Source organism: Centropristis striata, chromosome 22 (genome assembly GCF_030273125.1).
Source record: "Centropristis striata isolate RG_2023a ecotype Rhode Island chromosome 22, C.striata_1.0, whole genome shotgun sequence".
Lineage (NCBI taxonomy): Eukaryota > Metazoa > Chordata > Actinopteri > Perciformes > Serranidae > Centropristis > Centropristis striata.
The window spans coordinates 23,439,554-23,461,444 of NC_081538.1; the positions used below are offsets into that span (position 1 = coordinate 23,439,554).

At 38.3% G+C, this 21,891-nt stretch overlaps 1 protein-coding gene across 1 annotated transcript in view; it reads right to left on the minus strand.

The window, feature by feature from the left end:
• lin7a (lin-7 homolog A (C. elegans)) overlaps positions 1 to 21,891 on the minus strand; it is a 58,665-nt gene that overhangs the window by 12,070 nt on the left and 24,704 nt on the right. Inside the window, exon 3 of the mRNA XM_059325875.1 lies at positions 5,476 to 5,547. Coding sequence (XP_059181858.1) covers positions 5,476 to 5,547 — 72 coding nt within the window. The remainder of the gene's footprint in view (positions 1 to 5,475; positions 5,548 to 21,891) is intronic.

The window sequence follows — 21,891 nt, forward strand, 5'->3', positions numbered from 1 at the left end:
AGAGACAGAAACTTTTTTTCCCCCCTCAGCTTAACCATCACAGTTTCTTTGTAGGGTGGAATTACTCCTCTCTGCTCATTAAAAAGGATGTTGTTTTGTAGATCATAATGGTGCACACATGAAAATGATGGGAAATATTACATATGCAGTAACAAATATGTAATTGGAAGAAATCAAGATTTACTTTGTTGACAGGACAGCAAATCTTGCAAAGAGTGACTCTCAAATCTGTGCAGTAAGTATGGCGCTAATACCAACAGACAACAGGCTTAGCTTAGCTTAGCATAAAAACAGGGGACAAATAGTGTTGCAAATTCAGTCACTTTTTCACTAGATTTTTGTGACTTTTCAGACCCTCTTCGCAACTTTATTTCTAAAAAAGCAGCTATAGTGACACATTTAGCAACTTATTGAGACCATCAACTAAAAAGGGAGAAATATATCAGTGTAGTTAATTCCCATGCATGCTGCTTGGAGACATGCATGAACACAGTCCACAACACTTTTCTGGATTTCTGAAATGCAAATGCACACTCAGCCAGTATGTTGGTCACCACTGTAAGCTGTGAATGGTAGCACTAGCTAGCTGAGTCACTGATAGTTGTGCTGAATTTGGAAATCACTTCAGAAGGGCTTGTGAAAATAGTATTTTGACGCTAAAAGATACATACTTAGGGCGCTTTCACAACCCAAGTCCATTTGGTTAGTCCGAATCAGAGTGAAATTGATACTTTTGTTTTGTATGAAGTCTGGTTTGCTTTAACAGTGCAGAAATCTACGCAGACCAAATAAAAATAAAAAATTTGATAAGGGGCGTGTAAAAAAGGTGGAGGGCTGGAAATCTACTCGCTCGCACTATTATTTTCAATTGGTTGAAAAGTTGGCGGTAAAAAATGTAAACCCGTAAAAAAAAAAAAGCAACATGAAACTGAACGCAACCTGAGTACGTTTTTGATTGTAGCGGGTGCAATCTGCTCTGTTGTTCCATTCAAACTAATGTGGAGTGAAACACTCAGAACAAGCTCCTGTTGAGGCTCCGGGTCGTCAATAATGTGTTGATCCATTGTTTTCGACATGCTGCAATCAGACAGCTGTATAATCAGAGAGGCCGATCCTTGATGCTCCTACCACGATCTGCTTCTACCACCAAGGTAAATATTAAGGTATTTTAAGCAATATGCTGATAATTCGTTGTGGCTGGGGAGAGGCTGCTTATCCTGCTGCCCCCGCGACCCGGCCCCGGATAATCGGAGGAAAATGGATGGATGGATGTTGATAATTCTGCAATGACAAATTAGCATTTTGTTTCATTTCCTTTAATTGGGTCAGATTCTGGTCGGATTACATTCACAGTAAAGTCAAACCCCTGTAGGGTCTGTTTGGAAATGGACCAAGACCCTCACTGCAAGTGGTCTTGGTTGTTTTGGTCCACACCAGAGTACATTCACAAGCAACCAAACAAACCGTAACAAGAGTTCGATTGAAACGGACTAAAGTTTGGGTCGTGAAAGCGCCCTAAAAGATACATACTTATGTAACATCACTGTGAACATGTAGAATAATACAAATAATGAATATAATGGGCTTGCCCTTTAAACAAAATGCTCTAGAGTTGCCCCTGATTCCAGCCTTTATGCTAATTTAATCGAATCACCTGCTGACTCTAGATCCACAGACTAGTGAGAGGTGTAATTCTTGTCATCTCACTCTGAGCATAAAACCCAACAACTGTTTTCATCAATACGTTTTAACTTTTCCTTTTAATCAGCTGTTCAGTTGCAATCCACACCAGACTCTGCACTGTTTTGCTGGAGGCCGAGTGTTTCTTTTTTGGAGGCAACAAAAGAGAATAAAGCACTCATCCCTTTTGAAGCCTTGTGCATTCATCGTCTCTTTCTGTTCGTATCCTCCGCCCACCCACTCACCCAGCACTGTGATGTACTGAGGAGGAGTGGACCCAGCTGGACGCTGAACAACTGAAGGACGGAGAGGTGCTCTCATCTCCTCGCATCTCATCATTCTCACCCTCCACATGAAATCAGACAGGCCCGCCTGCTTTATTTGCTCTCAGAAAGGCTTGTTGTGTCTCTTGTTGATAAGTCCTGCTCAAGTGGCTCTCTTTTGTGCACAGAAATTTGCTTATTCCATTCACACCTCTCCGGGAAATGTCTCCGTCCTGATTTTGTCCTTCACCCCGTGACACCGCCGTGATGTTTAGAGAAAAATAAATAGCTGAGTCGAGAGGAAGCAAGGATAGGAAATGAAAAGAATGCCTTTTCAATGACTGGCATCTTTTCTGAATTACATTTATGAACAGATATGAGCTGTCATCTTAAAAAAATCTCATGAGCAGTGAATCGTGAGTTAATATAACCGCACGCAAAGTGAATTTAGACACAGTTTATCTTTGTCTGATTTGAACGTACACGAAAAACTTTAACAACAAAATGAAGACATCAATCACAGTGATGTTGTCAGGTGGTGGCAACTGCAAAAAAACATAATCTTTTATTATATTGAGCCATTTTTCATCCAGGTTTGTGCAACCATTTATAAAGTAGCTTTTTTTCCCCCTAATAGAAATAACAGAAAGTGTCTGATATCTGATGATTCAAGGTGAACATTATATGGAATTAAAGATTTACAGCTAAAATTGAATGCATTTAGCAACTCAAGATGGTTAAAACAAGGATGAAGAGAGAAGAGATTATATTCGAAGCACGTAACATGCTGCCCGTCTTTCTTCTGAGAAAAATGTCTGAAAACGTCTGCTTTTGATGCCCGTATTGATTACAAGTTTGTTCGACCTTGTGAGTTGTTATTTCCCCAAAAGCATACTAACTAAAGCACAGAGAACAGACTGAAACTTTATATGATCTAAATATTATATAAGGAATGTAAAAGCCTAAATACAATCATCAGTTTGGGTTTGATACAGAATGCATGACCTGTCCATGAAACCTCTTAACCCTCTGATCAAAGCTAAGCTGTCAGGACTTCAGATCCACACACTCCCTCCTGTCCTGCATTAACCTTTTCCCGCCTTTTCTATCACCTGACCATCTCTGGTCACTTACTCACCTGCTCCCCATTTCCCTGATGGATTAGTCTTGCAGTATATATACCGCTCCATCTGCACTTTGTCTTTTTCTGATTGTCTCGTGTAAATCTTGTCTTCCTGCATGATCATGACTCAGCGTTAGATGATTCTAAGTAAAGTTCGGCTGCAGTCAAATGCCAAAAAAATCATGCATTAGTATATCTTTTTTGAGTCTGGTCTCCCCTCAAAAACGTCAATATAAGGCGTTTGTACAGGCAGCAAACATTAACATTTTTGACTGTCATCTGCCGTCATCTTGCTGATGTTGTAGTAATGATCTGCGTCGAACTAAGGGCAGACTTTTACCCAGGGGAACGGGGTTCATACGTAAAAACAAAAATAAACAACTTTTTGCATAACTTCCGTGGCTCACGTCACCACGGTAGCTACTTCACTTTCGGCATTTATGTACATTTACTTACTGCTTAAACTGTCTTTTATAATGCTTAACCAGGAGTTTTTTTGCCGTGAACCTAGGTCAGTGGTTTTGTAGCCTAAATTCACAGAAACTGCAGCCTTTTTTACAACTGTGAACCGTACATGAATGTATAATAAACCTTGAACCACAGTTTAACAGGCTAAAACTTTCTATGACCTAAATATATATATAATATTATATAATGCATGTATAGCCTAAATACAATACATTTATTTACAGTTTAAACTGTCTTGCCTTAAACATTGATCAGTGGTTTTGCAGCCTAAATTCACAGAATTTGCAACCTATTTTACAACCCCAAACCGTACATGAATGTATAATGACGTGTGCTATTTTTAGAACGATCCGCTGTACTGCTAGCCGCGATACATACATACGTGTCGTAATGGGAGGGACTGACAAGCGACCTATTCTGTCGTTAAGGTTGGAGACCTTGTTGGTCACAAGCAGGTTAATCCACAGAATCCTCTCGCTGGATATTAAAAACTAAAACAGGACAGGATTTTCTTGACTCCACTGCTAGTCTGGGCTCCACTGCTGTCTCTGCGAAATGCATGAAGGTGCGCTCTCTTAAAGTGACAGTACAAAACTTTCAAACAATAACCAAAATGCCCTGTTCCAGACATTCAACATATTATTCATTATTCAGTGTAATTAGTTCACCCAATAATCTAACTTCAAATATTCTAACTTAAAAGCAAAAGACTAATTCCTAACATTTGTCTTTGAGTCTGACCAAAGGAAAACTAACATGTTAGCCTCCTGAATTAGCTGTTGTAGCTGAATGAATTGGGATATTTGGCATAGTATCGCGATATTTTGCGTGGCAATATTATATCGATTCATGGCCGCCAAGTATCGATATTTACTATGTCAGGATATCATGTCGGAAGTTGTAGCAATGATGCTGCAAAATTAGGCTATTTCTTGATGTTTCATGGTCATGTGACCTCTGACGTCAATGAAAATAGGCTCTCTGGGTTCCCACAAGTCTCCTCTTTACATACATGCCTACCTCCCAATTCAGAACTGAGAATTTTCTGAAAAAACAAAACAATTCTTTCTTTTCAATTCTTTTAATTTTGAGGACACAAAATGTAGTTAAACAGTTAAATCCCGCTACTCACCGTATTGCAAAATGCTAAAAATTGCAATAATATCGTATCTTGACTCAAGTATCGGGATACAAATCGTATTGTGGGGCCTCTGCTGATTCACACTTCTATGTGTAAGACTCACTATGTGTTGCTCACTGTTAAGGCAGTGAAAGTGCATGCCGGAGAAGTATGAGAGGACATATATTCTTGTCTTTTAGTGATATTAAAAAGTCCAATGACTTGTTATCCAGTGGACTTTCTTTTCCCTTTGCAATAAGCTCAAGTTACTTTTACTTATAAAGTCCAATATCCCAAATTTGCCTCAAAGGACTTTAAAGTCTGTTTAACCACTGTGCTCTAACCAGTCCTGGGGACTCGTGTTCATTTACAGTCTGTCAAGTGTTTCATGCATTTAAGAGTTTTTGTAGTTTAATAGGAGTAATGTCTTGCATGCAGGAAAATCCTACGTGAAAACAAACTACAGCTAAAACTCTTGTACTATCCAATAACTTTTTTCTTATGATCGATGGAGGATTTGTGGTACACAAGCAGACAAACACTTTGAGGTAGTGCTTTAGCAGCTTGTGATATTCAGCCTTTTTCCTACAAAACTGGCACTGTTTCGTGCTGTTGCTTAATTACGCACACTCTAATGAGAGCCATTAGCAAAGTGGGACACACTTTGCTCATTTCATTCCGCACTGGCCAGAAGAGAAGATGGGAATGATATCACTGGGTATAATGTGATTAACAGATAGTTCGCCTCTCATTAGTTACAGTCATATTTTACGTTTTTATTGCAAATAATAACTGCTGCAGAGATCACATCCAGCTCTTACCTTCGCCGTGGCCCTCGCCTGGTACTCTGGACAGCCATTCACTGTAATGGTTTCGTGCATGTACTGGTACACCTGCAAGAAATGAAGAGAGACAGGCATTGTAATTATGTTTTACATGGTTGGAAAATTAAATCAAACAGTTCATTTCCGTCGTCAAATAATGATCTTCTTCTTTCTTCACAGCTGGCTGTACTGACACATTCTGCATTACCAGAAAAGATGCTCGTACTAATTGCAGCTCCAAAAGTAAGTCTGCTTACATTTATCCTACACATGCAAACAGTCTGCAAATCTCATTATTTTGCCCTGAAATACATGTGTACGTCAGGCCGAATGCAAATCAAGGTTTTTGTACAATTTCACTAACACCTTGTAGCACAAAATCCCTTGAAATGTGAAGACATCTGCAGCAACTCGGCTGAGTGAGGACGAGAAATTTGTGTCAAGACTCTCAAAGAAGATAAGAGGATATTTCAATTACAGCGTTAAGGATGTTTTAGGGTGCCAAGGTACCTTGAAGATTATATAACGCTAACAAAATCCAGGTGAATAGTGCTCTCTATTTGTGCAGCACCTTCGAATGAATATATTTAAAAATCGTAACTCTTCGTAAATCTGATCCTGACCTGAATACACAGCACAGAAAGTCTCCAGTACAGGCAGTAATACATTACTGGCGGGCCTGAACTGTTGCCAAGACATGGGTTACTTTATGTCCATTTGGGTGAAAAACAAGGTTTTCTGCCTATTCGGTGAGGCAGACAGAATCAATGAAGACAGCTGACCTTTTCAGTTAGGAAGTGTCTTTTAAAGACACCTACTAACGAAAGTTGTTCAGAGAATAAAAGAGGGAAGAAGATGGAGTGTGTTGAATGAGGATGTGTAGTTAATACAGTGTGAAGCCCCTTTCCCACTGTCAATGAACCACCAACACTTTCGGCTCTTTTTGTCCGGTGCAATGCTATGAAAGAAATGTTTTAAATAAGATTTTTTACTTTCTATATTACTGAGTTCTTCTACTAAATCTGGCTTTGTGTTTCACTTCGTGGAGTTCATTTAGTTCACTTATTCCCTTTATAAATAAAACCGGAAAAAGGAGAAATTAGAAAATATATTCCTTTTTTTTTAAATTATACAATTCAGTACAAAAGTGCCTTTTTTATAGTTCAAGAAGCGATATTTCAAGCATAAAACACACTACTACTACTACATACACAAACTAGTCTGTTAATATCCTTCCTTAAATCTGATGTTATCACTTGCCATCCATTTCCATTTACAGCTGGGCAACTTTTCTTCCTTTTGTTGGAGTTTTACAACTTTTTTAGAAGGAGTAGATGTTTACCACTAAGCCCTGCTCTGTTAAATTTAACAATGTGTTAACAGAGTGTTTTTCCTCCAACGATAGGAAACAGTTGAAGGCTTTAATTGTCTTGTCGTCAGTCGTTTAAAATGTAAATTAACTCATCAAACAGACTTTTCACTCAGGTCTTCTGATAAATTCTTCATGTTTCACAAAGCAGAACTCTTGATTTAATGAAATGACATTATAAAAATTGCATGGACGTGCTGACTAGTTGACAGAAGAGCTGTTGAAGTTAAATATCAGCCTAAATGAAAAAGTCTCCCTTTAGGAGTCATACAAGTTCATATGTATGATTTAGGAGTATCATCTCAGTAACGCGGGACCAAATCTGTTAAATTGGACAATATGTTAATGGAGTCTGGCAAGTAGTCATTGGATTCCAACATCTGTAGTGTATTTTTAAGAGCAAGAGGCTTTTTATTTTATGGATAACTGGCTGTTGGATTAATTGGCTTTCAGTCCAATGGGGCATTTTTCAGACTATTGTGGTTTTGGGATCATGGACTGTTGATGCAACCGTGATGTAAAACGTAAAGAAATAGAAAAAAAAATGTGTTTGTTGTTATATTACATATATCGTACATTTGAAGGGAAACATACTGTATGTGAAAGTTTAAGTTGGTAAATATTTCTTTATACTAGAATCAGACATCTATGCAATATTGTATTGACATTTTAATGTTGCAGTTTTTTGAACCTTCAGGTTCTGTTGAACTGCCCGACGTTTACCAAAATAACGTCTTTGCATTGACAAGGAGAAGTCCTCAGAAGTTTTAAATTACTAAACGACAACTGAGACTTAACTGTTATCCTGTCTCCCCTGATTGATGCATGTTAGGTAAATCATTACAAACTGTTATTTATAGTTATAAGCAGTGCAGAAAACTGCTTGGAAAGCTGCAAATTATGATAATTTTCTTTGTGAAAACAACATGCAAAAGCTGCTGTGTGACCCTGCTTGTACTTATAAGAGCAAAAATCCTATTCTCAAGTATATATTATACAGTAGAGGTGGGAAAAAAATTGATACAGCATAGTATCGGGATATTTTGCGTGGCAATATTATATCGATTCCTTGCGGGCAGTCAGTATTTTTGACGTTTTTTTGTTTTTTCTGGAGGCCGTAACGAGGTCACTTTTATGAAAATACTGGAGATACTGGTACCATATTACACTAGAAGATCTAAGGAATCTATAGGCACCGTGTGTGTCAGGATATTGTAGGAAGTTGTCGAGATAATGCTGCAAAGCTAGGCTTTTTTTAAAGTTTCATTCAAAAAAATTCAGAGTAGTGAAGCTTAAAGTTGAGTAAAGTTTTATAAAATGCTGCAGTTGTTGTCGTCCATACATTTTTGATATCAGTTCAGTTCAGTTTGACTGAATACTTTGTTGGTCAGTCTGTGGGTTTGACTCTCATTGTGAAGAAATAAAAAGACTGAAGTGAGATGAACAGGCTGAGAATTTTCTCTTATTTGACAAAACAATTCTTGAAAGAATTCAATTTTGTGGACACAAAATGCAGTTAAACAGTTAAATTGCAATATATTTTATCACAATACTCACCATATTGCAATAATGTCGTGACTCAAGTATTGGGATAAAGTTGTATCATGGGGCCTCTGCTGATTCATACCTTTATTATACACTATACCATACTACCATATATACTTATATGGACTTAATTCAAGGCAAATAATATTGAGTTTTCTCTCATATCTTGCCTTGAATCACCAGAACAGGCTTCAACGTCACATAATGCTGTATGCTTCAATGAAAATGTAATTCAAGGTTGGGAACATTTTGCAGTGTACGGACCAGAGAATAGACACACTTTCCCCAAACCTCAGAACTGGTTTTCCCGCTTTTAAAAAGCACACTTATGAATGCCTTTTTTGCTGAAAGAAGGATAAGAGCACTTTTGAATTTGTATCCATTCAAATATAACTCCACCAAACCAGTCTGTACCGCAGCTTAAAATCAGCCGCATCTTCACCGATGCTGAATCCAAATGATGACCGGTACAACCGTAGCATGGAGATGAAAGTTTAAAGTGATTGAGATGTATGGGCTCATTACGAGAAGTCTCTGAGGAAATGTTTTTTGCTGAGTTGGTGCAACTGACTAAATGAAACACATAAATTACAGCAGAGATCACATGATTCCAGCAGGGAAGTATTCCAGAGTACATCCACTTGTTTTACGTTTACGGCAGTTTTGGTTCATTTAGCAAATGAGCAATCAAATTCTAATCAGAGTAATGATTTCTCGGTGCAAAATAGACTCAAAAATCTCCTCTATGACATATTATATGTTGTGGCTCCGAGATGAATTCTAATCATCTGCTTCCACTCCCTACACGATGTCTCTCATCAAAGCATGGCAGCTCGCCTGGAAGCGAACACGCCGGTGGCTTTGACGAGCCGCGGTACAACATTACAAAGGCCTCGCTTTTCTGAATCATCAAATGGGATGTATACTTATAGGATACAGAACCTGAGATATTTGTATGTAAAGATCTCAGGGAGGGGAGGAAAAATATCCCTGAGCTTCTGTTGTCTTGTTTGCTCATGAATCTCAAAGAGCAAATGAGAGTGCAGCTCTACGTTTCAGGCTGCAACACACTTTTTGTAGATTTATAGCGCTGATGCATTCAGGGGAAAGGAGTCTGCAGTCCACAAACACACACTCAGCTCCCAAATGATATCTTTTCCCGAGGACTTCTTCCACCTTTGCACTTTTTGAGGCTGAGCACAGCTTTATAAATGCCATGAAAGGTTTTTCTTGCCTCGGTCTGCCTGCAAAGTGGCTTCCTTTTCTCCCTCAGCATGTTTTTTTTTTTACATTTGTTTAAGAAACACTACCGCGACTGATAATTACACCCATTTATTCTACCTGCAACTGTCTCTCATTCTCCATCTATCTATTAAAGTAATGGCTTTTGGATGTTCAGTAATGGGTTCTTTTCAAACATGGCAGAAGTGTTACAGATAGAGCTGCAATTGCTCGTGTGATATTTGGCACCCAGTGTGTGAAAGTTAACAGCGGCACAGTGGCGAGTTAAAGAAGAACGTTCCCAGTTCTCTGAAAAGATGCACCGGGGACGGACTTATAAACTTTTGTGGCTGAAGGCTTAATTAATGACCACGGTGAGCACAAGGGAAGCTGCTTCCTCACTAGCGGATACCCTAATAAATTTTCTCATTCTTTCCTCGTTTATTAGATGGAATATACAAGACAGCCCGACAGTTCCGGAGCGTAGTTAGAAAATAACAAGAGAAGGTTGTCACTCACTTTAAAGTCCTATGTGCTCATATACTTTATGTTAGGTTTCGGGGGGATAGTCATGCAGTAAACGAAAGAAAATAGAACATTTAGAGAGGTTGGTTCGGATAGAGTATACACAATTTTTTGGCCTCGCTAGTGCAGCCAAACAAGCTGGAAACAACATTAATATATTATCCCTCAATCCCTACATTATCAAGTTGTCAACATGTTAACATAGGAGTGGATGGCTGCTTGCCTATGCTGGCTCTCCCCTCGCCTGTTGCATGTCATAAGTCTGTTCATGTTGTGAAGTATATTGTGCTTATGTTGAGGTTTTTCTTTTTTCTTTTTCCTCCCCTCTCCTCATGTTATGCTGTATTTCTCTATTTCATCCCTGTCTACCTGTCCTGTCCACCTCTTTGCCATATTGTATGTTTGTTTAGTATGTGTTTGGATGGGTTGATGGCTAATTTCGTTGTCCTAGTACTTGTTACTCTGTGCAATGACAATAAAGGCGATTGTGATTCTGATGTTTTCAGGGTCCTATGTTGCCCAATATAATACTCTGTTAACACACATTAACCCTTGCATTGTGTTTTGACCAATTTTGAATAAAAATATTTCATAAATATTATCCTGTCAATGTTGCGCCTTTAAACAAGAGTGAGAGAGGAATAAAGACACCATACAAAGCTCCGTCACTCACTCGTCTGTATTGAATCCATTTCTCAAAAAACATAAATCAAACTCACTTTTGTCCTAACAGGAAGACATTCAACATACTCATTGTCACTAGCAGATGCCTTTTCCAAATGTATATTTTTAACATCTCTTAACTGTTTTACCCATCACACAGTCGTATCACAACATTGATAATCATTTGGAGCTGTTTTCCTGCCACCTGGTAAAAGCAAGTCCGATATTCACTCTCTTTTTGGCTCGTTTTTTGGTCGCCACCATCTCATTTGGCAGCTACATTCTCTACTTTATTCACCAGCTAGTGGTTCATTTTGTCTGTCTATTGCTTGGTGTTGGGCAGGTAATAAAAAGTAAACAGATTCCTATATGATCCATTGTAACAATATAACAATATTTAATAACACAGCTTTTAAATCCTCTTATTCACAGTGTTAGGTTGAGCAGTCATATTAGCATTACTTTTTCTTTTTGGCTGGCTGGTAGTTGGTGGGGCTTATCAATTAACCCATTGCCCAGGTTTGATAAGGCTTCTGGGGTGGCGAGGTCCATGTTTCCATGTTTTGGCGCTGTACAACTGTGAACAACCGTGAGAGAGTGAGAGGCCTGACACCAGAGCAACTTTAGGCTTTTGCCTTGAGGACTGAACGCCTACTAACTCCAGCTCTGTTTTTCATTTTGGACCAACCACCACCAACAAAAAACATGAACAAGAACCATCGGCTGCCTACACAACCCACTGCCAGCCAGCCTTCTCTCTCAAATGCACACTTTGTTTGGAAATGACAACACATTCTCACTCACGACTTGTCAAATACAGACGTTTCTTTAAGAGCTCTTTAGCGTTAGTTATGGACGAGTCAGGTTCCGCTCATTACATACAATGTTGCCTTTCAAAATAAACCTCTGCAGCAACAAAAGCACTTGATGAAGGTGAGGAAAAAAGGAACTCTGGGTCAGGTCAGGGATTTGTTGACCTGCCCAACTCCCCTCCACGTACTCTTAACGGACTTTTCCGCTCTTTATATTCCATTTATTGCTCAGAACCTCTAATAATGAAAGGTCTTCATTTACATCGCGAAGAATTTAGCTGCTAAAGACACAAATTGCTGCTAAAGAGACAAATTGTTTCGCCTAATGAGTTGGTGGAGACCTAAAACAGAGCTAAAAGAGAGTTCATATTGGATTTGCTTTTACCAGGTGGCAGAAACACAGCGCCAATGTTTCCAGGGTTACTGTGTTCCCAAGGTCCAGCTAATGGAAAGCCTGGTGCATCACGTGCAGATGCTAGATGGTGCCCTGTTTGTCAGCCACTAAGGACAAAGAGTTGGACGAGTTTGGATTGACACAGAACTAAAATTCTAGTAAAAATACTATTTATTTTGATTTTCTTTGTGCATAAGCAGTGATTAATAACCGAGAAATTTATTTTAGGGCTCTAAAGGAGGCAAAAATACACATTTAATGCACTGCCCTGAATAACAGAGCCATAACGCGTAACAAATAGCTGTGTGCTTTTGAATGTCAGTCTGCTCTTATTGTGGCTGCACTTTGCTCCAAAGAGGCCAGCTGTCCTGCAGGCATCTTTTCAATTTTCCGCCTTTCCTTTTGCCAGACATCTTCACTGCCCATCCCTAAAAACACTGACACCATCAAGTCCACCCTCTACTACTATTGTTTTCTTTCTTGCCTGGTTCACCACAGTGGATTTCACAAAAAAACACACACAAACGCACATTATTCCTGATGAATACTGGCACTGGCACCTACAAGGAGAGGCGCCACAAAGCCAGAAATTAGAGAGAGATGCCTGCGGGGCAACATGACGTGACAGCGCTGCTTGTAACCATAGCTTCCTGCTTCCTTTACTGAGTCAGAGACAGGGACGAGGAGAGGGGGATGGGCGAAAGAGGTTGTAGCCTTGGTTGGAAAAGGAGCACCAGCACAGGACTTAACAATACACATTCCCTCTCTGCGATGCTGACTGACTTAATGCACCTTTCATCCTTTAACTTAATGTGACGTGGGAGGCAGAGGCATCGGGATGGAATCAACACAAATCCTACGCCCTCGCTTGCTTTAGAGAAAAAACAACAACAAAAACAGTCAATTATGTTGATTGAAAATCTCTGCTGAAGTGGAAAATCAACTGCAATGTTAAAGCTGATGAAAGATGCTATCGCTCTGGCCTGCTTTTTGCACACTTCCTGTGTCGGTCATGTGGGACTCTCCTGCCCAATACACTGCAAATTCCCACTCTCCATCATTTCCAGCTGGTTAGCTCTTCCAGTCATTTCGTCTTGTGTCCTTCCTTTCCCATTTGCAAGGCTGATTGACCCTGACAACTCATTCAGGCTGATGCAGTGAGACTAACGCAGAGAACCAAGATCCCCCCTCCTTCCTCTCTTCCGTCATTGATAAACGTGGCGGGGAAAGACAACCAGCTCATCAAACTCTGTCTCTTTGTCATTTAGCCCAACACTGCTGAGCAGACTCTTTTCCCTGCCATCCATTCTTCATATTGACAGCCGGCTTGTCATCCTTAACAAGGCTGATTCATGTTCCGTAGATTCTATTGACGTAGACGTGAAGTACAGGATCAAGTTCGGAGGGTGGACTTACGGTGGTGGTTTTTACTATATAGACAAGATTAGTATGTCCATCTTGTCGGCCTCTGCATTGGCCCATCAGACTGTGAAATGAGTTACATCACATATGTGTGAGGAGGAAGGAATCAAATCACAGATTACACAAGGCCCAGACTTGAAAGAAAGGTCATCTGTAATAATGAAATGTCAAAGAGGTGTGTGTGATCAAAATTGAACATGAGGAGGGTTGGACTTAACGTTTAACCTGTGTTTTATGGCTCTTTTAACTCGAGGGTAGTTAACACTGATGGATGGCATACGGGAAAGAGAAGTGAGTGCAGTCAAAATGAATTAAAATATGATTATATGGCAAGAAGTGAAAAAAATAAAGGCTTTCAAGGAAAGGAAAACGGTTTCCATTAAAGCACTACACCAATGCTTTTGCTTTTTGCATCCCTTTACTTTAGAGTCTTTTCTTAGACTGATGGATGCATTTCTCATCTTCCAGGTAGCAACTGAATTCATATTAGTGTCATCATGTTATGAAAATCTGCTTTGAGACCTAGAAAATTGCTTGAGTTCGGTATTCAATCACAACAAGCATTTTTCTCAAAGTTATGTTATCATTTTGTTGTTGATTTGTGTGGATTTATTTCTTCAAGGGTGGTGCGTTCATGTCTTGGTGGGAAGCTCCGACATCTGAGATTTTGAATTCAGAAAATAGAAAAAGTGAAGTAGTGAAAATAATTATGTGGATTTGACAGCTTGAACAAACAATTGCTGCTGTTTGACAATGGATTTCCCACAACCTGAATCTCACATGGAAACATAAAAGCTACATGAAGACAGTAATCCAACTGGCACTGACAAAAATAACCAGTGTTCTTACTAGAGTGGATTACCAACAACAGCTATCACAAGTCATTATTTTTAGTCTGTGCATGTTGCAGTTGTAGTGTTGTGTGTAGAATGTGAAAACTAGTTATCAAGCAAGCACAAAAGTTTAAACAGGGAGCTAAAAGTATTGAAGCAATGATGTAAATAAATAGCTAAAAGTATTGACTGAACGATTCAGATATTAAGCTGAAAGTATAAAGGATAAACATTCAAAATAGTTACAAGTAAACAGTTGAAATGGTCAGCTAAAAGTAGGCTATTGTTAGTTGTGTTAGCTAAAAGTATGATGAATGAATAAACGGTTAGCATAAAGTTTTGGAATAGCATAAAATATTAGATAAACAGTTGAAATAGTTAGTTAAAGTAACAGATAAACAGTTGAAGTAGTTAACACAAAGTATTGGATAAACAGTTGAAATAGCTAAAAGTAATGGATAAATAGTAGGGTTAGTTAGCATAAAGTAATGGATTATAAACAGTTGAAGTAACTGGCATAAAATATTGGATAAACGGTTGAAATAGCTAGCTAAAAGTAACGGATAAATAGTTGAAGTAGTTAGCATAAAGTAATGGATTTTAAACAGTTGAAGTAATTGGCATAAAATATTGGATAAATGGTTGAAATTAGCTAGCCAAAATAAACAGATTATCAACAGTTGAAGTGGTTAGCCAGAAGTAACAGATAAATAGTTGAAGCAGTTAGCATAGAGTAATGGATTATTAACAGTTGAAGTAGTTAGCATAAAAATATTGGATATATGGTTGAAATAATTATCTTAAAGTATGGGATAAATGCTTGTAATAATAAGGTTAAAGTAAGGGTTAAACAGTTGTAATGGTTTGCATAAAGCATTGACATTTGAATTAGCTACTTAAAGTAGGCAGATAAACTGCTAGTAGGCTAAGATTGCTTTCCAAACCAACCTATATATATTCACAGTTCAATTGTAAGAAAACTTTAATAAAATGAATGCATTTGGAACATACATTAGGAATTGATGAAGAGGAACATGAGTTCACCTGACAGAGCTGTGGGAATGTCAGGTATGTAAACTGCAGTTAATGGGCCAATACTTGAAAAAACACCACTGTGATTCTTCAAAGATATATTGAGGTTGAAAGCATTTCTTTCTGTGCCTGAAATAGAGGGTTGCCATGTGTTAGAAGAAAAGATCATCTGGTATTTGAACCCTGTGGATGTGAAATCTCTTTCTCTGCACAAACAAACACATTCAAAAGGACTCCGACATATGAGGCCATTAAAGCCAGCCTAAAACGCTGCTTCCCACTGAGATTCCCCTCCACTGTGAGCCTGCTTCCTCTAATTGTTTCCGGTACAAACAGAACATCGGAGGCCCCAGCTGCTGAGAACTGTGATACTCCACCACAACAACTCCTTTAACACTCTGCATAATAACAATAATAATCTACAGTAAGCAGCAAGGGCCAGCACTTACAACCTGTCCTCCAGCTGGCTCAGCAACTCGGTGAGAAGCCTCTCACGAACCTGTAATCGACTATAAACCATCGTCAGCCCATATCTGCAGCCCACTAATCCCAGAGCATCTCTGATAGTTTCCCTGGTAACTGCGTTTATCCAGCTCTTTGTGGGTGAAGTGGTCTGCATCTTTGCCTCTTGGAAAAGGGCATCTGCTGCTGCTGAGGCCCTCTTTTAGAGGTTTTTGAGAATCAGTGACTGGCACTGAGATCACTCAGCCGGTTGCCAGACGTGCAGTTGGTGTCAGGATGTGCCAGGCTCTCCCCGAGAGGGCCAGAGCCGAGCTGGACCCTGTGAGAGGAGTGCTTTCTCCCTGTCTGCCACTGTGCATGGTGTCTGGGTTTTTATTTTTACATAATGCTGTCAGAATTTCTCTACAGTGCCAAGAAATAGTAAAGTGATTCCCTTGGATTTCCCTGCAGTTTTGCATTATTCAGTCATAAAATTATAGTCCGACCGATATGGAATTGTTGAGACTGATGCCTATACTTATTTTAAAGGGAGAAAAATCATCAATATGGCAGCTAATATAGTAATTTTTTGAGCTGGAATGAAAATAGACCTTTTTTATGTGGATTGTGATTTTTTTTACCACTCTGCAAATGTACCAAGAGAGCTACTTTGACAAAAATAACTCTATTAAATAATATTTAACATTTTTATACATTATTATACATTATCAGACAATGCATTTCATTGTCAACCAATTCTATAAATGGTAACTGAGAAAATAAAGAATAAATGGGGATAAAAAAAAAAAAGCTACATCAACTAAATCATTACTGTTTGGGTTAAGTCAATTTCTGACAATCACAAAAAAACTGAAATGTATAGCTGAAACCATTTCTAAATCACGGCAAATAACATTTTCTGCATTATATATATTATATATCCTATATATCAAACAGCATTTTATATACCAAATGACATATACTCTGATACTGATACTGAATATCAGTCAACTGATATATCTGGCGGGCTAAATGTGGTTAAATATTCTTCAAAATTACAATAAAGGACAAGCTGAATTTGCCTAACAAAAGTGTATGTAATTATTTGCTTGTAAATTCAAAGTCAGGTTGGAGAAAAACTTTATTTTACAGGAGTAAAAGTAATCTTGTTCATATCACAGGATCTCAATTGATTTTAGGCCAGAATTGACCTTAACCATTCTGAAACACTGCTTTTCTTAGAAATTTTGTAGTTCCATTTGTCACTGTGTTTAGGGGCATTTTCGTGCTACATCTCCCAACTTCTATTCAGCTTCAGATGACTAATAGCCACCCTGAAACTTAAACTTGTAAAAAAAAGTATTTCTATGCGTTTAAGTGCATTGTTTTCTCAGTGAGTAATGGTTGTTCAGGCCCAGGGGCATCGTGGTGATCACTACTCCGTGCTTCACTTTAAGGTTGTTAGAGCTATTGTTTTGCTTTATTACTCCAGAGTATAACTAAATATATATCTTTCTGTCCAAGTTTTCACAGAACATTGTCTCATAGGTTGCCAGTTTGAGATGCACACTGCCCTTTTCCTATTTGGAGTTTTAATATAGAGATTATTTAACAAATAAGCCAATTCAGAAAACAATTATTTGAGAGTACAACAAAACCATTTTTTTAATCATAGTGACTTTGATCAAGATCAGACCGCATTTTATGGATGAATTATGCATAAATGTCTTTTCAAATTTCTTAGCCGTGTAATTGGTGTCATTGCCGGTGCTGGCGACCTTTTCGTCATAATAAAAGAGCCACTGGTTGTAAACAAAACTTATATTTTTATAGTCTTTTCAGCATATATTTCTTACAGAAACTCATTATAAACTGCTTGACTTTTAAGTAGTGTTTGATATTGTGATGAAGTAAAACAAAATGTGTCCTCTTTCATGAGGTTATCTTGTTTACCCCCTTATAAATATCTAAGTGACGGAGAGAAGATAACAGAAACTTTTCTAGTTTAGAAGGTGAGTTTGCTTAATCAGACTTTTCAGCAGCTCAGTGCTCCAAAAACATAACTGTTATTTCATATAAATATGAGAGTAAAATGGACACAAATCAAGTCAGAACAGAGGCCATTTTTGTGTGTACTGTTGCCAATGCAAAGAACTGTAACTGCTGCAGCAGGTTAACTTCCATATAAACCTGTATGAACAAACTTGCAGGGCACAAGATTTATTTGATGTGGAAAACCAACAAGATCTCCAACCTAAACGACAGATTAGACTGTTTGTCAATACCACCCAATATGACACATATGAGCGTTTGTCAAAAGGACACGAATCTAGGACCACCAATCTAGGTTTAGGGCAAAAAAAAATCCTGGTTATTCGTTATAAAAGACAGTTTAAAAAGTAAATAAATGTACGTGAACACCAGAACTGAAGTAGTTACAAGGGTGATGTGAGCCACGAAAAAAACGTAAGTTAAGTAAAAAGTCATTTATTTTTGTTTTCACCGCCCGTTCTCCTGGGTGAAAGTCTGCCACTCTATATATTTACAAAACTCAACAAAAAAAATGCTTGTTTGTTCTTTGAATTTATACATTAAACAAAAAATATAATTTTCTGATTACATAAATTAAATGTAACTAATATTTAATAACATTTGAAGTATTTACGAGGTTGACGTGATCCATGGAAGTTACGTTAAAAGAAGTCAATCATTTACGTCAGTAAGATGGTGATGGGGTGTAGTCTAAAATGTAAAAATGAGTCATATTTTGCTGCTTGTAAAAACGCCATATTTTGTGTTTTTTTAGGGTAGACCAGTCTGGAAAACACACACAGAATTGCTTTATTTTTTAAGGAAAATTGAATCAACAAAACATGGAATATCGCAGAATTCGCTAAATTTAGGATGTTAAGTTATTCAGGTTTTCCTCACTAGAAGTGTTTTTTTCACAGCACTGCAGCTGAATAAGAAGAAACTATTTCTAATTATCTTTTGAACTCCTCAAATAATCACGTCAAACAGTTCAATGTCTGCTCAGCTCTCTGTCTCAGTTTCTATGGGTTATTTTGTGCTCTGAAGCAGTAAAAATCCCATTTAATGTCCTCCTAATTCACAGCTCAACAACATTCGGATTACGTCTGCTAATTGTCTGCTTTCATTCCAGGGCGAGTTACGTGTTGACTTTGTTTGCAATTAACTTACAACACGAATGGCATCTGTCTCGCCGTCTCTCTGCTCTTCAAACGCCTGTTTGCTTAACAAATGCATGTCACCGGGTGTTGCTACAGTATATCAGAACAGACAAGACGCTAAATATACAAGATCTGCTGTTATCAGCCTGTGTAGTGGTGTCATGTTGACTGAATGCTCTTGTTTGTTTTGTACCCCGTCCTCCTGATGAATGGTGTTAGGATGATGGATCAGTGGGTGGCTGTTTGCCTGCATGTAAATGAAAAGCATTCAAAACAAGAGGAGGAAAAACTCCTGTTCGTGATTCGCACTTTATTCCGTCCCTGCAGAATGTGATTAAAACCAATCTCTAACAGCGATTTGTTTAATTAAAATTCACTGTAACAAGCTTATCAAACTTTCCAGTTAATGAAATGCTCATAATGTTTTCTGGCTTCCTGATTATTGAAATGTTCGGTGTGGGTATTTCATGCAGTCAAAAATTGTTCACTGTTGCTTCTCAGCTCTTGCTGTATATTATTAGCAGTAATTGTCATTATGCTGGAGTCGTTTTTGATCGATGTAACACAAGAGTAACTTAAACACATCCTACACTCCCAGACTTTCTTGTTTTATAGCCATAATTTCTCACTGTTCTGCTGAGTTTTAAAACATCAGTGTTGACCTGGGAGCACATTTCAGCTTCTATGTATATTGCAACAAAAAATAAGGAGTATAACCCTTCACTTACAGTATATTCAAGTCATGGTACAACTATATTAACGTGTTTTAGCTCTGCAATTGCAGCCGGCTGCACCAGCGAATGACAAATGTAGGTGTAAAGTCGGTGCTAAATGCCACACTACTAAATGCTACTTTGTAATTACATTCACATTAATTTTCCACTTTATTCACTTGCAGCACAGTTAATTATACTATAACTTAAATTGACTAAAAGTACTGCAGAGACAGGTCAACCTCTGAAACATTTTGTTACAAAAAGAAAAAGTATGCTCACTTGTTTGTGACTTTCTGATGTATTTTTCTTTTTACCCCTGGCTGAGATGCTGTCCCTTCCCGACTGTAAATATAGTCATAAATAATGCCAACACCACTAAAAACCTGCAGACAACTTCCTCCTTGACATAAAAGATTCTGCAGGAGTCAACACTTCACACTCCACAGGAACGTGGCTTAAAGTCGCTGTGCACTTAAAATAACTCTGTGCTATAAAAAAATTCTTATTATCAGTTTTAAAGAAAGATTTGGGTCACTCAAGTACCTTTTTTCAAAGCTCATTGGAGTTGAAAAAATGGTATTACTAATGAGATATAACCCCAGTCTAAATGGGTGTTCAGACAGAATGTGAGTCAAGTTTTATGTCGTGGTTATACTTCTGTAATCCAATCCACATTTGGTGGTCGGAGGTATATCTTCCCAAAATGGCAAATGATACAAAAGTGAGCCATTTTCTTTTCTTTTGGAATGGTGGCAGGCTGACAAGAAAATGCTTTGTCAGAAAATAGCAGCAGAGACAAGATTAACGCCGTAACTGCTGTTAAGTTTAGCTTGCACACCCAGTGGTGTATAGCACTATAAAACAGCACGTCTATGTGACTTAGCCCCGGTTTTTCTAAATCTCTCCCTTTGCTCTCCCTCGAGAGAGGATCTCCCGTGTGGCGGGAAGATGATGCAAGACCTGCGTTTGATAAATTGTCTGGAGTGTGCCCACATGCTGTCCACACCTCTGAGATCAAGTCTTAAAAATAATAATAAAGATATTTTGAGAAAAAAGTCGCAAATTTCCTAGATTAAAGTGGCAGATCTACAAGAAAAAAAGTCGCAGATTTAAGAGATTTAAAGTAGCAAATCTGTGTGGAAGAAAGTCACATGAGAAAGAAGTGGGAAAAAAAGCAACTTTTCTCACAGATTCACCACTTTAAATCTTGTAAATCTGCAACTTTTTTTCTTGTAGATTTGCCACTTTAATCTAGTAAATTTGCTACTTTTTCTCGACCCCATTTTGATATCCACTGAAGTTACCAAATATAGTTCTTCGCCTGATAAAGGGTTAAGGCAGGCCACCTCAGTATGTGTGTTCCAGCTTATCGGACCGTAATGTAAGCAAGATCTGATCTTGGAGCGTATAAACTTGATAATGCGTCCATGGTCATTTAAAGTAACTTAAAATAACTTTAAACATTGACTTTTGGTTTCACTGAGGACATGAAGACCTGTCTACTGGGTCAAAACCCTGTATTTGTTTGACCCATTGACTCTAAGTGGACCGTATTGTTCTTTATACTCCTTAACCTCACTTCCCCCTTTGCGTCTGTCATAATAACTGCAACCACTAGAGGGCGTCGCCTAGCAAAAAAATTAAATATGGTCGTGATGAGCTGCTGCACAAACAACACATGGGGTTGTTTACGAAGGGAGGACAGTCTTGTTACAATATTCGGCGAATGTAAATTAATTAAGGAAAACAATATCCTCAGGCTGTTGATAAATTGGCCCATTAGTCTGCCTTATCTCTCAGCTGTTCTGGCATGATAAAAGGTAATTCAAGATTCCCAAGAACTTAATTGTTTATCATATAATGATATAAATTAGCCTTAGGTTAGGGACTCACAAACAACATAAAAACATACACCCATGGAAGACCCAAATGAAATTACATTAAAACACAATAATTCCACAGATAAATGAGAGCAGGTGTGCAAAGCTGCATTAAAAAGTCGTGATTGTATTTGGACTTGTTTAAAATGAATATTGCAGTGGGAATAAAGCAGTTTTTGTAAGTTGTCTTTGTGGCCAGAGGTGCTCTGAAGCAGCTGTCTGATGGGAGCAGCTAAAGTGGTGAAGGGGCTGTGAAGGGTCCTTAGTGATGAAGTCTGCCTTTCTTCCAATAAAGAATGACTTAACACAGGCTCATGGAAGATTTACATTTCCATGAGTTGCTTGTCATTGCAAATAACTCACATGGTG